The 17,435-nt window shown below is 35.4% G+C and overlaps 1 protein-coding gene across 2 annotated transcripts in view; it reads right to left on the bottom strand.

Moving 5' to 3' along the window:
• NSL1 (NSL1 component of MIS12 kinetochore complex) overlaps window positions 1–17,435 on the bottom strand; it is a 39,193-nt gene that overhangs the window by 20,895 nt on the left and 863 nt on the right. For both annotated transcript variants that reach the window (XM_024750989.1, XM_024750988.1), the window contains exons 2-4: window positions 15,959–16,037; window positions 10,363–10,493; window positions 8,603–8,657 (exon numbers count right to left, since the gene is read on the bottom strand). In XM_024750989.1, coding sequence (XP_024606757.1) covers window positions 8,603–8,657; window positions 10,363–10,493; window positions 15,959–16,037 — 265 coding nt within the window. The remainder of the gene's footprint in view (window positions 1–8,602; window positions 8,658–10,362; window positions 10,494–15,958; window positions 16,038–17,435) is intronic.

Genomic DNA, 17,435 nt, shown 5'->3' with positions numbered 1-17,435 from the left:
CCAAGAGGGTGGGGATATAGGTAGACATATAGCTGATTCACTTCACTGTACAGCAGAAACTAGCATAACATTGTAAAGCAATTTTACTCCAATTAAAAAAAAAAAAAAGACAGAAAATAACAAGAGCTGATGAGGATGTGGAGGAACTAGAACCCTCGAACACTGCTGGTGGAAATGTGAAATGGGGCAGCCACTTTGGAAAACAGTTCAACAGTTCCTCTAAACATAGAGTTCCCATATGATCCAGCAATCCCATTCCTAGCTATATATACTCAAGAGAACTGTAAACATATGTCCATAAAATAACTTGTACACAAATGTTCATAGCAGAATTATTCATAACAACCAAAAGCAGAAACAACTCAATAGCTATATATTGATAAATGGATAAATAAAATGTGATATGTCCATAAAATAGAATATTTGGCAAAAAAAAGAAATGAAATACTGATACATGCTACAACATGGACCTCGAAAACATGCTAATCCAAAGAAGCCATTCTTAAAGGATGACATATTACATGATTTAATTTATAAGAAATGTCTAGAATAGTCAAATCTATAGAGATAGAAAGCAGATTAATGGTTGCCTAGGGCCAAGGGAGAGGGATGAGAGATTAGGGGGAGAATGTGGGGTTTCTTTTTGAAGTGATGAAAATGTTTAAAAATTAATTATAGTGATGGCTGCATAAAACCCTGTGAATATCGAGTTGCACACTTTAAATGGGTGAACGGGATAGTATATGAACTGTACCTCAATAAAGCCACTAGAAAAAAATAAGTGTCAAAGATAATGATGTAATATATTCCATATGGTAAGTGAAAGTAAATAAAACAAAATTCAAGAGCATGAAATAAAATCTAAGAGTCTACCGCCCACAGACTTTTACTCAAAGTACCTAAGGAACCCATCAACAGAGTAGTAAACCTAGAAGGAAGCCATGACAGAGAGTTTGGAACATTTTGCTATAAATTTAATTAACCACTGAGTGCAAAAAAGCAGCAACTATTGAAGTGTTTTTTAACAAGAGAAGAACTAAAGTTCTAGACACAAACAAGAAGGAAAATTGGGGGAGGGGTGTGCTTATTCAGTGGGTAATGTGTAATAAAGTCCTTTTCTTGCCCAGGAGGGGACTTGAAATACTGAATAACTCCCGACTGTGTTAGATAACTTTAAAATTATAGTATGCTAAAATTTTACAGGTAACACTAAAGGAAAAGAAGCATAGCATATAGCTTCCAAACCAGAAAAAAGGAAAATAAGAGAATAAAGAAAAATCTATCAACATGATAGATGGCAAAAAAGAGGGAAAATAGTAAAACTCCTATATTTGGAAACAAAAAAATATTCAGAGCTGAATTGTGAAAGTTCTACATGTCATGTCTCGAGGATATGGCTAAAGCAGGACTTAGAGATAAATCTAAATGCATCCTTAAACATATTTATTAAAAAATAAGACTGAAGTAAACTTAAGTGTTTAACTCAAGAAGCTAAAAATAACAGAGAAAACTCAAGAAAGCAGGAAGACCACACTAAAGATAAGATCAGAACTCAAGGAACCAGAAAAGTAAAAAAACAATAGAGAAACTCAGCAAAACTAAAAGCTGACTCTCTGCAAAGACCAATAAAAACAAAGAAATCTAGAGCAAGATATCAAGAAAAAAGAGAAAGCAAAAACAAACAACATTAAGAAATAAGCATATGTGGAACAAATTTTTTTAATTACAAGCAACTACTACAAACTGTTTCATACCAACATATTGAACACATGGATGAAACAGACTATTTTCCAAACAAATACTACCAAATTTGATTCAAGAAAAAATTAAAAACCTGAAGAAATCAATAACCATTAAGTATACTAAATCAGTTAAGTCAAACTTACCCCCATACATACCCCAGGCTCACACAGTTTTATACATGAACCTTATCAACTCTTCAAAGAACAAAAAACCTCCAACATTTAGAAACTATTTTATGAGGGCAGCATAACCTTGATGACAAAACTGGAAAGAGACAGTATGGTTTGTTTTTTTCATTGAAGTTCACCTGCTTTACTATTATTTTTTTCCTTATTAGAGTATAATTGCTCCACAATGTTGGGCCAGCTTCCACTGTACAATGAAGTGCATCAGCCATATGCATATCTATATCCCCCCTCTTGAACCTCCCACCCACCCCACCCTCCATCCTGCCTCTTTTCTTTCTAAAAGTTAGTGACTTTGAACTTCAATTCTATACAAAAAGGATTTGTTAAATTGCCATCTATTTCCAACACCTATCCACCACGTCTTCATTAAATTGTAGCAATATTTTGGAGACATTTAGAGCAAACTTTTTATTATTATTAGTGTAATTGCTTTACAATGTTGTGTTAGTTTCTGCTGTACAGTGAAGTGAATCAGCTTTATGTATACATATATCCTCTCCCTCTTGGACCTCCCTTCTGCCCCCCATCCCACCCGTCTAGGTCGTCACAGAGCACCGAGCTGAGCTTCCTGTGCTTTACAGCATGTTCTCACTAGCTATTTTACACATGGTAGTGTATACATGTCACTCCCAATCTCCCAACCCGTCCCACCCTCCCCACCCCTCCCCACCATGTCCACACATCCATTCTCTACGTCTATGTCTCTATTCCTGCCCGTTCAGTATGTTTTAAAACACATGTTTATTTTTTGTGTGACTACAGATGCAAATATACTATAGGTTAATATACTAAATAAAACACAGGTATAGAGTATAAGTAAATTTAATTCAAGTGTATAAAAGAAAAAATATACTAATGAGTGTGGGGTTTTCTCTATGAATGCAAAGATAACCATCAGAAAAATCTGTCACTGTTAACTCACCATATTAACAGTTAGAGACAAAAAAGCATATGATCTAGGGGCACAAGGGAACTTCATGAGTGATGAAAAATTCTATATCTGAATTGTGGTCACAGTTACATAGTTGTATACATTTGTCAAAACTCAAACTGTATGCATAAAATTGATGTATTTTATTATATGTAAATTATACCTCAATAAAGTTGGTCAAACAAGTATATGATCTCAGTTGATGCAAAAGAAGTGTTCAATAAAATTAAACATTTATTCATAATTTTAAAATATCATGGCCACTGGGCTTCCCTGGTGGCGGAGTGGTTAAGAATCCACCTGCCAATGCAGGGGACATGGGTTCGAGCCCTGGTCTGGGAAGATCCCACATGCCATGGAGCAACTAAGCCCGTGCACCACAACTACTGAGCCTGCACTCTAGAGCCTGTGAGCCACAACCACTGTGCCCGCATGCTGCAACTACTGAAGCCCGCTCACCTAGAGCCCGTGCTCCCCAACAAGAGAAGCCACCGCAATGAGAAGCCCACGCGCTGTAACCAAGAATAGCCCCTGCTCGCCACAATTAGAGAAAGCCCGCGCAGCAACGAAGACCAAACACAGCCAAAAATAAATAAATAAAATAAATTGAAAAAAAAAATATATCATGGCCACTATCATTACTAGTATTCAACATTACACTGGAGGTTGTTTTTTTTTCAGTTTTTGGTTTTTTTTCCTTAAAAATTTTTTTGTTGAAGTATAGTTGATTTATAATGCTGTGTTAGTTTCTGGGGTACTGCAAGCTGATTCAGTTATACATACATATATATATTCTTTTTCATATTCTTTTCCATTATGGTTTATTATAGGACATTGAATATAGTTCCCTGTGCTATACATTAGGACCTTGTTATTTATCTGTTTTATATGTAGTAGTTTGCATCTGCTAATCCCAAACTCCTGATTTATCCTTCCCGCACCCCCTAAATATTTATAATGGAGGCTCTAATCAATGTAATAATAAGACAAAAATAGAACATGTATAAAGTTAGGAAAAAGATAAAACCTAGCATTACTTGCAAATGATATGATTATCTACATTTTTAAAATCTAGTTGAAATTAGATAATCCATTAGAACTAACAAGAGTTCAGCAAATAAAAATCGATGGTATTCCTAAACACCAGGAATATTCATTTACAATGTGCAATCCCAAAATATTACTATTTACAATAGCTACAAAAAGGTATCTAGGAACAAATAAAAGATGTGTAAAACCTATGTGGAGAAATTTATAAAATACTGTTTTTTCCTTAAAACCATCTTTATTACATGTCTTTAAACACTTCTCTACATGCATTACAGAATATCTTATCAGATCCAGTCCCTTAAATAACACTGTTTTCAACATAGCAAGCAGGCAGCACTCTTATAAACATCTTTATTACATGTGTTTATAAAACACTATTGGAGGACATTTTGAAAAACCCAAAATGAGATATAATATGTTCACAAATGGGAAGACATATATTGTAAACGTGGCACTTCTCTCCAAATTTATCTATAAATTAAATGCAATCCCAATCAAATCCCAATAAGATTTTTCAAGCAATTTTACAAGTTGATCCTAAAAATTCCTATGGAAGAGTAAAGGGCCAAAAACAGGCAACAAAATTTGGAAGAAATTGCAAGATATCAAGACTTCTTTTAAACTACAGAAACTTAAAAAGTGTGCTAATGGTGCTGAGACAGCCAAGTCAATGAATAACGTTAAGAGAATCCAGAGGAATTCCCTGGTGGTCCAGTGGTTAAGACTCCACATTTTCACTGGCAAGGGCCAGGGTTCAATCCCTGGTCAGGGAACTAAGATCCCACAAGACGCGGGCCCAGAAAAAAAAAAAAGAAAAAGAGAGACAGAGCCCGGAAACAGACCCCCAAATACATGGAAACTTAGTATATTAGAGAGTGACATTACAAAGCAGTGGAAAAGAGATGGACTATTCAATAAATGATGCTAAGACAACTAGCTACCAGTACAGTAGAAATTAGATCCCTTCCTTATAAATTTTTTTTAAAAATTCGGTTGTATTCAAGACCTAAACATGATAAGTCTATAAATAAAATAACAAAGGATCTTTATGTCATTTAGATAGACACTTAAAGGCACTGAAAGAGCATTTATAATGGAAAAACTCTGGTAAATCCGACTACATTAAAACTTATGTAAACATATATGTCATTATAAAGTTAGAAGACAAGCCAAAAATTTAGAGCAAATATTTACAGTGCTCATAACCTAAATACCCATAATGTGTGTGTGCATGTACATTCATGTGCCTGTGTATATGACTCTTAGAAATGAATAAGGAAAATTCAAATAACCCAACCAAAAAACGGGCAAAGAATATAAATAGGGAATTCAGGGATGCTCAACCTCACTTTAAATACTATCGCATGTCCATCAAATTGGCGGAAAAAAAAAAAAAAATACAGAAAGCCTGACAGTAATAATTGTTGGCAAAATGTAGAGAAGCAAGAACTTTCAAACATTGCTGGTGGGACGGTAAACTGATACGACTCTTTTGGAGGGGTAGTAAAGCTCATATGTAATAAAACTGAACAGAGACAAGCCCTGTGGACCTAGAAATTTTGCTTTCAGAAATCTACCCCACAAAATATGTGACATATTTACACTTTATAAGGACACAGGTATAAAAATATTCATTGTAATATTGTTTATAACAGCCAAAAAAAAAAAAAGAAACTAAGTGTCCCTCAGTGGAGGAATGGATTTACAGAGGTGTATTCATACTCAGGAATATTATTTAGACACTAAATGAATAGAGAGATATGTGTGTATAAAATACTGAGGGGGGAAAATAAGTTGCAGAATGATATGACTGGTATGATACAATTTATGTAAAATTTTAAAACAAATGCCATACATTGTTTATGGATACATTGATAAAGTATCAATAAAAGCATAAAAACATGGATAGGAACGGTCCACTAACCTTGAGGATGGTGGTTACTTCTGAAGTAAGAGGGAGTGGAATGGGATGGTGAAGGGTACAAAGAAAGTTTCAACTGTATCCATACCTTTTAATTCCTAAGAAGGTCTGACCCAAGTTTGGCAAATTTGAATAGCCCTTAAAAATAAGTGGTAAATACAAAGATGTTCATTATGTTATACTCCATGTTTTCTATATGTTTGAAATATTTGAAGAATTTTTTAAAAAAATCAACTCTGCTTGAGGTGTATGCAAAGGACTGGAAGAGAATAAGAGTGAAACAGAAGACCTTCAGGAAAGCACGTCTACAAATCCTGGCTAGAGTGATGGTGACCTAGATTAGAGGTGACAATAGAGAGGTGAAGAGAAGTGGATGAATGTGAGATTATATTTCAAAGGAATAATTCATAGGACTTATTGATGGATTGTAGATGAGGAGTTCAGGAGAGGAAAGAATCAAAGTTGACTTCTCACTAAAGCAGTACGTAGGTGAAGGTGCTGTTTACTCGGATGGGGAAAACCGGGAAAGGAATCAGTTGGAGAGCATGAAAGAATCCCGTTTTATGTTTATCTCTTATTTCTACTCAGACATAAGCTCTTTACGGGGAGAATCTTTTTTATCTCCATATCCCCCAGAGTTCCTAACATAACTATGTCAAATAATTGTTATATACATTGCTTAAGTAACAGGTTTTGAAAACCAGACAACCTTCTTTAAAAGTGTCTAAAAGTTCTCTAAAAAGTTTTCCCATGTAACTTATTCAGATTTTTAACTTCTACACAAATTTATGCTTTCCACTTTTCTCCTAAGCCATTTTAATTAATTTCATATGATTTTATCAGTTGAATGTATTATAAGCTATGTAGTATTATTAGGTGTACCCCTGTAAAAGAGACAGGATTTATTTTATTTTATTTTTTAATAAATTCATTTATTTATTTTTGGCTGCATTGGGTCTTCGTTGTTGTGTGTGGGCTCCTCATTGTGGTGACTTCTCTTGCTGTGGAGCACAGGCTTCAGTAGTTGTGGCATGTGGGCTCAGCAGTTGTGGCACACGGGCTTAGTTGCTCCGCGGCATGTGGGATCTTCCCGGACCAGGGCTCGAACCCATGTCCCCTGCATTGGTAGGCGGATTCTTAACCACTGCACCACCAGGGAAGCCCAGGGATAGGATTTATAATAGGGTTATTATTACACAGCATCTCCTTATAAACTACTACTTATCTATTTTAGTTACAGTTTACAGACCCCCTTATCTCATGTGATTCATAACAACCTCAATGAGTAGGCAGGACATTTCTGTAACATTTAGTGACAGAGCTGGAATTCACACCTAAAGCATCAGGCTATGTAGACTTCATCATAAAGAAACTGAGGCTTGAAGTCAAGTGACTTGCCCAAGGACATCCAGCTAATAAAACAATAAGTTAATTTTGCTGTGCTTAAAGAGCTGCTGATATTCTAAGCTTATAAACATTATGAAAATGTATAATGACAAAAATCTCAAAATTTATCCAAAAGATAGATTCTAATTATTTGCTTAACTGTGAAGTCAGAATCACATGACAAAGAAGATTTTTCCACTAATACTACATAACTGGAATGGTAGGAAGAAAATCACGTAGACTGTCAAAGGATCATTTAAATAAACCTGTTTTCCCTCCTAAGATAAAAAGGTTAACCAAGTTTCTTTGGAGAATTAACTATAGTTAAAAAGTAATACTTGAGTATATTGTGACAACACATTTTTCAATTATTATTTTTTTGTTGTTCAAAACCAAAACAAGTATATGTCAACCACTGCATTTTGGCAACTAATCCTTTTTCGTAAACCATGACAATTAAGTGTTAGGTCCTAGGTCAATTTTTATTATCAAATACAGTGAGTGCTGTGATTTTAACCAATTTCAGAGTATCTTTACTTCCCCCTCTCAGTTTATCTCATTGGCTTGGGACACTTACGAAGGGCAAGGGGACATGTCAGAAAGTAAATCAGAATTCAACAAGGGTGAGGTACTCAAAGCCATAAGTATAGAAATCCCATACAAATAAATGAAGGTCTTAACTGTTTTACTGATATTTCAGAAATGGTACTTTTGAGCACCAAAGGCAAATTTCAGAAGGTCTCAAGAAAACTGCTAGAAATTTTTAAATGTGAGAATAGAGTCATTTAAAAATACATATGATCCACATTTTTAGCAAAGTCAGTTCTATTGCTGGATTTACAAAATTGGTATAAATTTTATTTCTTTGTGATTTAGAGGATGCACCTAAGTGGACACAGAATTGAGTTCAAAGGCATAACAAGTGTATGTATCTCTTCTTAAGTTCAACATTATATTTTTGTTGGATTTTATTCTGTAAATGATGAGAAACCAGTGATGGTTATCACACTAAGGAGAGACACCATGAGTGCTTTAACAGTATAACTTTAGCTGTAATGCAAAGAATGGATGGTTTAATAGCATTAGAGATGGGAGGGTATTATAACAGAAGTTAGAGATTGACAAGGTGTTATAATAGTCTAGGTCAGGAGAGTGCTTAATAAAAGTCCAGATTCCTGGGTCCTAGCCCTGGAGATTCTGAGTCGGAAGGTTTAGAGCAAGTTCTTATAATCCTAAGTGAAAAAGAGAGTTAAACACTGATGACTGGTAGTGAGTTAGAGCATCAAAGGGAAGATACCCTGATGCTGAAACCTTTAAAAGAGTATCAGGAACTCCTGAAAATTACAAGCTCATGCTTAATTTTTACCATAAACACTGACTCACCTGGATCAGGGTCATGTTTTAGGTCCAATGAATGTACAACAGGGTGGTATTGCTTCTAAACATAAAATAAATTAAAATAGATTTAATTTAACAACTTAGTGCCTCATACAAACATTTTCTTCAGTTTATATAAGCAAATATATTATTAGTCAGTAGTACCATTCTTTTGCTAAAAAAACAAAAACAAACAAAAAAACCCAAAATTAGATCCTGAAAATCTGTAGGGAAGGGAGGAGAAAAGAAAAGATCAAACTAAGACTGAATTATACCTTTTATAGTATTGCCACCTACTGCATACACTAAGATATAGCACCATAAAAAAGCATAAGAGGGAATTCCCTGGTGGTCCAGTGGTTAGGACTCCACGCTTTTGTTGCTGAGGGTCAGGGTTCAATCCCTGGTCAAGGAACTAAGGTGCAGCCAAAAAAAAAAAAACCAGGAAAAACAAAAAGCATAAGAAAAGCAATCAAGCAAATTAGAGGCATAGAGATGGAATCTTGTGTTTATACAGTACAAGGTAGTTTTCAAATTATGAATGGACTGGTTTTCAAAAGTTCATTTTAAGAAAAGTGTTTAGAACTCAGAACTCATATTCCCACAGAAACTGTTTTAAAAAGTGGCCAGAAAAAGAAAAAAAAAAACGTGGCCAGGCCACTACCACATCAGCACACTAATGCCTACCTACGTATCCTGTGATACACTGGGACTGCAATAGCAGAACTATAAGAATGGGATCCAAAATTCAGGCAAAAAGAAAGAGAAGAATGTCTCTCCTTTCTCTTGCCCAAAGTAGCAGAAGCCAAAAAGTTTTTGTTGTTGTTGTTTGTTTGTTTTTTAAAAAAAGCTGTCTTTAGTATCCTCACCCCATCCATTTTGCATCAATTTTAAACTTCCACAGCAGTACCCCACCTAGGCCGGCCAACTTCCTTTCTTTTATGCAATACTGATTACTAGGTTTGGGTGGGGGAGGAAGGGTAGTAATAGAGAGGGAAATGCTGGAAAATAAATACATTTTGAATGTTTTTCCCGAAAAAACTTTAAAAGTGGATGAGGCAAAGGGAGTGGGGTATTTCTTGGAGGATTGACTTCTATAGAAGAAAAAAATGAAAAATTTTGCTTATAATTATTTTTTTCTCACAGAATGATAACTAAAATGTTTTAGAGAAAGTACCTGTCTTCACTCTCTAAAACAATTCCTGAAAGGAAAGCAACTAGAAAATTTATATGTGAAAGTATGCTAATTTCAAAAACTAATGACAAAAAGTAAAGCACAATCAAAAGCAACATGTATGTCTCACTCCACAGGCAATGCCATTCCCAGCAAACCTACTTCCACCTCATCATGATTTTTGGAACAAAACAAATTATACACAATTCATAAAGCAAATTTTGTTGTTACAAAACAGGTAGCCAATCTTCATCATCGATTTAACTAAAGGGTCTTCCAAAATACATAAACATATACCAAACACAAATGACGGATAGAAGGAAAAGGCTTAAAAAATACATTTCTTTTTCCCTCCTGGTCTCAGAATTAAGTCACTGTCAGTCTTCTATCTTCAAATTCTATTTTATTTTATCATCAGCTGTATTCAAAACCTAGTGTGACTTAGAAGGAGACAAACAGTAGTAACTGAGGCAGGAAAGACAAAGAAAACAAAATGTCACTTACCTCCACTTGGATCTCATACTTTAATTTTTTTACTGTAGTAAAATAGACATTACATAAAATTTACTATTTTAAAGGTAAATCATCTTACCAGAATTTCTTGTTTTGCTTTTATGATTTTGATGACACATTCAAGGATCTTTCTGGGATACTGCTTACGTTTTGTGGCTATATCAACTATGATTTCATCAAACTGGTCTTCAAGGACTTTGATATCAGAATCTATTTCAAGGGAAAAATAATATCAAAAAATTCCTTAAAACACATTTTTTAATATTCTATATGAAAATGTAACATAATAAACTAAATTTAGAAAACACAAAATTTAAGGAAAACAAATACGGCAAGTTAATGGATGCTCCACTTTGGTAACTGATTCATTTATTCATTGAACAGTCGATTACTTACTGAGCCCCTATGGAAAGCCGAGCCTAAATCAGAGAAATACAAAGATGAACATAACATAATCCCTGTTCTCTAAGAGCTCACGGTTCACTGGAAGAAACAGACATACAACTGCAAAACAACTGAATAAATACAGTAGAGGTATGAACAAAATGCTATCTGGACAAAGAACAGTGGAACACTAACTCTGCCTTGGGAATTTAAGACTTTAAAGAGAAAATAACATTTGATTTGGAACTTGAAATGTAAGTGTAAATCCACTGCATAAAAGAAGGTAGGGAAAAAAATAATAGGGAGATGCATTTGAGGCAGAGAAAACAGTATCTGCAAGATCAAAGAGTCTTTAGGAAACAGAAAAAGATCTAAATGGCTGCAGGTTAAAGTATAAGGAAAAAAGGATGATAATATATAGAAGAGCCACACTGTAAAGAACATTTAACATCAGGGATGCTAATAAGTTTTGACTTTGTCATGTGGTGAACCAAAGCCGTAACAATAGCAGTGAGTGGAATAGCTAGATTTGAAACAGGTACAACTGGATAAATGGTAGGAAAACATAAAAGATATGGTGACTTTAGAGTTTCTTTGATTTGGCTAAAGCTATCTTATCAGTTGCTTTCCTATGTTTTAAAGTACAGTTGACCCTTGCACAACGTGGAGGTTAGGGACACCAACCATCCTTGCCGTCAAAAATCCAAGCATAACTTTATAGTTTGCCCTCTGTGGAAACTTTAGAGTTTCCACATCTGTGGATTCAACCAGCTACAAATGGTGTCGTACTGTATTTGGTGAAAAAAATCCCTGTATGAGTGGACTCTTGCAGTTCAAACCTGAGTTGTTCAAGAGTCAGATGTACTGATTCTCAAACTCTGAAAGAATGAATAATCACCTGGGGAACTTGTCAGAAATGCAGACATTTTTTTTTACTTTTTGAAAAACAGCTTTATTGAGGTATATCTGTCATACAGTGAGCTGTACCTATTTAAAGTATACGATTTGATAAGTTTTGACATATGTGTATACCCTTGAAACCACCACTACAGTCAAGATAATGAACACAACCATCACCCCTAAGTTTCCTAATGCTCCCTTGTAATCTCTCCCTCCTGCTCCTCCCAAACTGCTCTCTATCCCCAGGCAATCGCCGATCAAATTTTTGTCACTATATTCTAGTTTTCATTTCCTAGAATTTTACATAAATGAAATCATACAGTACATACTCTTTGGTAAGGAGAAGTGCAGAAATTTTGATTCCTAGTAGAGTTCTCTGGAATGGGGCCCAGAAATTAAGCACCCCAGATGAAATGAATGCAGGGGATACATCAACTTTATTTTGAAAATCACTTTAAAAAGTAGCAAATATTAAGTAGCTAAAAATACTAAAGAGCTAGGTCCTCAGCTTAACTGGTCTTACGTCATTTGTGTTCTGCTATGTCAAAGTCTATCATAGAAATAGATCTATTTATTTTATTGAGTAGAGCTTCATTAGGGAGAAGTCTGAAACATGTTACATATTTTGAGAACATTTTGAGACACTGCTGACATACATCAGCATAAACATATATATCATAAAGATTAATGAGGTATATATCATGTATGGCCTTGCATTCATGAAAAAAATATTCACCAAGTCCAATTAAATTACTTCTTCTGAGAATATTATAAAATATAGTCATTTCTTACTTTGAATATTCATTTAAATGAGCAGTCTTCCCTATATTTTAATTTATTATTTAAAAAGTTCAATCACTAGCCTGAAAGGAATATTGTTAACTATTTCACAATCAGTTTAAAAAAACAAATCTCCCAGCTAAATCTTCCACGTAGAAGAGAAAATGGTTTCTTAGCGCCACCTAATGATAAAGCTACAAAACTGAAATGTATAAATTTGAGCAGGGAAGAATTTGTCATTAATCTAACAAATATGTACTGCGTGCCAAGCCAAGTATTGAAAACATAGTGATGAGAAAAAAATATATAATCCCTGCTCTCAAGGAACTTATCTTTTAATTCTTAAATGTGTCAGGTCCAGCCTTCTGAATTCAATTCCTTTCAGGGTAGAGGGGCAGGGAGGAAGTTGGTTTCATTTGCACATTCATTCATTCACTCATTTGCACAATGATCTCAATGAACAAAACAGACAAAAAAAACCTCTGCCCTTGTGAAGCTTACTTATTGATTCTATGTATCAGATCAGACACAGATCCTATTAATTCTACCTGCTAACATCTCTTGAACCCATCCTCTTCTCTCCTTTCTTAGGGTAAGTCTTCACCACCTTTTGGTGTATTACTGCAATAACGTCCTAAGGTCTTAGAGGTTCTCCCTGGAATTTCTCCCTTCTCCAATCTGTCCCCCACACAGCCAGCAGTTAGCTTTCTAAAACACAAGCCTTTTCTTGTAATAGTAGTGCACCCTTATCTGCGGTTTCACTTTCTGCAGTTTCAGTTACCCATGGTCAACCATGCTCTGAAAATATTACATGGAAAATATGTAAGTTTTAAATTGTCCACCATTCTGAGCGGCATGATGAAATCTCGCAACATCCTGCTCTGTCCCACCCAGGACATGAATCATCCCTCTGTCCAGTGTATCCTGCCCATTAGTCACTTGGTAGCCATTGCTGCAGTATCGTGGTGCTTGTTTTCAAGTAACCCTTATTTTATTGATACTTAATAATGGGCCCAAAGCACAAGAGTAGTGATGCTGCCAATTCAAATATGGCAAAGAGAAGCTGTGCTTCCGTTAAATGAAAAGGTGAAAGTTCACAACTTAATAAAGGAAAAAAATTGTATGCTGAAGTTGCTAAGATTGACAGTAAGAATAAATCCTCTATCCACGAAATTGTGAAGAAGGAAAAAGAAATCTGTACTAGCTTTGTTGTCGTACCTCAAACTGCAAAAGTTACAGCCATATTGCATGATACGTCCTTAGTTAAGATGGAAAAGGCATTAAATTTGTACAATAAGATATTCTGAGAATGAGGGAGAGAGATCATATTCCTATAACTTTCATTATAGTGTATTATTATAATTGTTCTATTTTATTATTAGTTATAGCTGTTAATCTCTTGCTGAGCCTGATTTCTAAATTAAACTCTATCATAGATATATATAGGATGGATAAACAACAAGGTCGTACTGTATAGCACTGGGAACTATATTCAATATCCTGTGACAAACCATCATGGAAAAGAATATGAAAAAGAATATAAATATATGTATAACTGAGTCACTTTACTGTACAGAAAAAATTAACACAACACTGTAAATCAACTATACTTCAATAAAATTTTTTAAAAAATAGTAGATATAGGGTTTGGTAGTATCTGAGATTTCAGGCATCCACTGGGCGTCCTGGAACCCATCCCCCTCAGATAAGAAGGGACTACTGTAATTTTACTTTAAAAACCTTCACCAGCTTCCTATTACCTACAGGATAAAGTGCAGATTCCTCAGCATATCCTACAGGGTTTTTTGTGATCTGGTCCCAACTTATCTTTCTGGCCACATCTGTCATTAGTATTCCCAATTCACTGCTGACATTTTGCAAACATATCACTCCTTTGTGTCTTTGCATATGCTTTTCTCTTTGCTTCAAATGTCCTTCCTACCTCCTTTCTGTCTAGCACACGCTTACTTATTAAATGCATTTCCTTTAACAACAACCTACTCTGTTACCTCTTCTTCTACTTCCTGAAGAGTAATAGTGATTCTTTGTCTATTTCCTTCCCTTAATGATGAGTTCCTAAATGGTAAGAACCATATCTTTTCATCTATTTCCTGGAATTTGGCAGTGTCTGGCATTTATCAAGTGCCCATGAAAGAAGTTAAAAATGTAGTATTCTCAACTATTTCCCCTCAGAGTTATAAGGGGGAAAAGGGATAGAGGATATCCACACTTCAGAGCCATCTACCCAGGCTGCCAACCTGTCAGAAAATACATGGTAATCTATAAACTGATGAATCATATTGCTGAAGGCAGTCTGGACCAATCAATAAAGCGATTCCAAAGTGAACTTCAAAGAACAAGAGTCAGTTGAACACACAGTAGAAGCTGTGTAGGGTGAAAATACTCCAAGGTGATTATGATACACTGCCCCTCCCCCACTAATTGGCAATCACTCTGATAATATTTGGAAAATCTGATGTTATTTTTTCCATTTTAACATATAAACCGGAAAGTGAACTTTGGTGACTTTGAAGAGATAACTGTAATAATGCCGAGGATTAAACAGTGAAGTCTTCTGGGCAAAGAATTATCTTAATGTTGACGAGAAAAATTATAGCCACAGAGAATTACTTGATGGGCTTGGAATAAGCTCAAGGGTATCCTGATGGGCTTGGAATAAGCTCAAGGGTATAAGTGGTTAAGCTGAACAGCTAGCAGTGATACCAATCTATGCTGGTCAAATCTCCATACTATCACCATGGGGACCAACAAGACACTCCAGTCCTCTTATGGGGCAGCCCTTCTCCTGGACATTGCTGGAGAGTTCTGCCTCTCTTCCCACATTGATCACTCTTTTTCTACTACATTTTTTCCTTCCTACACTGACCATTTTCTTTCTATTAAAACTTTTTCTTTAGATATGTCAACAACATTAGTTAGGGTACAATCTAGTCTGCTCTACACCAGGAAAACACTCTGTTTTATCAAGGAGGTTTCTACAAATACTGACCTCATCTTTTACATGGTACTTTTATAGTTTAACTTCACATTTCTAAGAGTACTTCACTATCTACTCAAAGGATCACTTGTAAAAATACAACTTGATTTATAAAGTATTAAGCATAGGGATTCTCTGGACCTGTTTCTTCATCTGGGGATAGTTCTACAGTATTTTCCAATAAGCTATTGACAAGGGTACTTTTGAAGTTTAATCAGATGAAAGTCTTATTGGGAAGGCCAGATAGTATATATCAATATAAAGGATCACAGTAACCACTACGTTGTTTGCCTCAGCTTACGACCTCAATAGTCTTCTAGATTACTTTTCTCTTTTTTCCAGCAAAGGAACTCTTCCACTAAAGGAATTTTAAAAGAAGTGACACTGAAAATGGGGATTAAGAATTAGCACTCAAAATAAAACTAGAGGGAATTCCCTGGGGGTCCAGTGGTTAGGACTCTGTACAAGTTTGATCCCTGGTTGGGGAACTAAGACCCTGCAAGCCTCGCAGCATGACCAAAAATAAAATAAAATAAAATAAAATAAATAAATAAAACTAGCCACAAAAATAACTCAGAAATGAATGACAGAGGGACAAAGTGAAATCACATACCCATAAAGTAATTGTCTGAAGCTTCCTGCCATGCTTGCCCATTAATGCTGACATTCTCTTGCACAGCTGATTCAAAAGTCTGCAATAAAGTCACAATAGTCAAGTCACTGAAAGTAACTTTAAATACTGAATTCAAACATTTTGGCAAAATAACAATTTCAGATTTGTGATAGAGAATATTTAAAAAAGTAGCAGGGGCTTCCCTGGTGGTGCAGTGGTTAAGAATCCACCTGCCAATGCAGGGGACAAGGGTTCAAGCCCTGGTCCAGGAAGATCCCACATGCCTTGGAGCAACTAAGCCCCCACACCACAACTACTGAGCCTGCACTCTAGAGTCCGTGTGCCACAACTACTGAAGCCTGCTCACCTAGAGCCCGTGCTCCGCAACAAGAGAAGCCACCGCAATGAAAAGCCTGCACACTGCAACGAAGAGCAGCCCCCGCTCGCCACAACTAGAGAAAACCCGCACGCAGCAACAAAGACCCAACACAGCCAAAAATAAATAAATAAAAATTTTTTTAAAAAAGAATGCATATATAACTGAACCACTACTGTACAGTAGAAATTAACACATTGTAAATCAACTATACTTCAATAAAATACATTTAAAAATAACTATCACAAAAAAGAATGTGATACTATATTATGTGGTTTTAGATAAAGAGATGTCAACATAATTAAAGCCTCTGCCTTTTATCTGTTCTCTTAATTAAAGTAAAACACAAGTTAATTCCCTTGGTAGTTTAAGTCTTCACACCTTTTATCTTCTAATCCACTTTCTCATCCATTAAATAAGGTATAATAGGTTAAGCCAAGTTCCTCTTTTTTGTAAGATAATTAAATGTTCTAAGCAGTTTAGCACTTCCTAGAAAGGGGTAAATTCTAAGATCATTACACAACAAAACAGTCTTCTCCCAAGAAACTACTAAAAATGTACTCAGGTATGTCTCTATTCTTCCCTTGCTTGCAAGGAGAGAATGATATAAGAGCCAGTGTACACAACACTGGAATACAGAATCACAACCCAGGGAGTGTTCCTTCATTCTCCATCCATTTACCCTTTATTTTGGTTGCACTGTGGTCATTTACACTCAAAACTGTACTGCATTATAAGCATTTTAACTTTTTTTCCTGAATATAAATAGATTGTGTGCTTCCTTTTGACAGGCACAAATCCCTCAATTTGTTGTGTCTTTCCCAAAAAACTATCTTCTTCAGGGCTTTGCAAAATATTTAAGAAAGGAAGGGGAAATGTATTATAAGGGCCAGTGTGTGATCTTACTGAAGTTTATAAAAGCAAGACAGCTTCCTTATCTACTTTAGACTTGTAGGGAAAAAGTTCTCGCTCTCTTTACAAGATGTTCTAAAACAAACAAAAGGAAAGACCAAAAGCTAGCCTGGTGACTGACTGACTGACTTCCAGGATTACCCTCTCCTGGAGAATTTCTCATAGTCTCTGTCTGCACCGCCCAATAGG

Source organism: Neophocaena asiaeorientalis, unplaced genomic scaffold (genome assembly GCF_003031525.2).
Source record: "Neophocaena asiaeorientalis asiaeorientalis breed wild unplaced genomic scaffold, Neophocaena_asiaeorientalis_V1.1 scaffold67, whole genome shotgun sequence".
Classification (NCBI taxonomy): Eukaryota; Metazoa; Chordata; class Mammalia; order Artiodactyla; family Phocoenidae; genus Neophocaena; species Neophocaena asiaeorientalis.
Note: the sequence above shows the minus strand (reverse complement) of the source record. Positions and strands in the feature narration are given on the sequence as shown.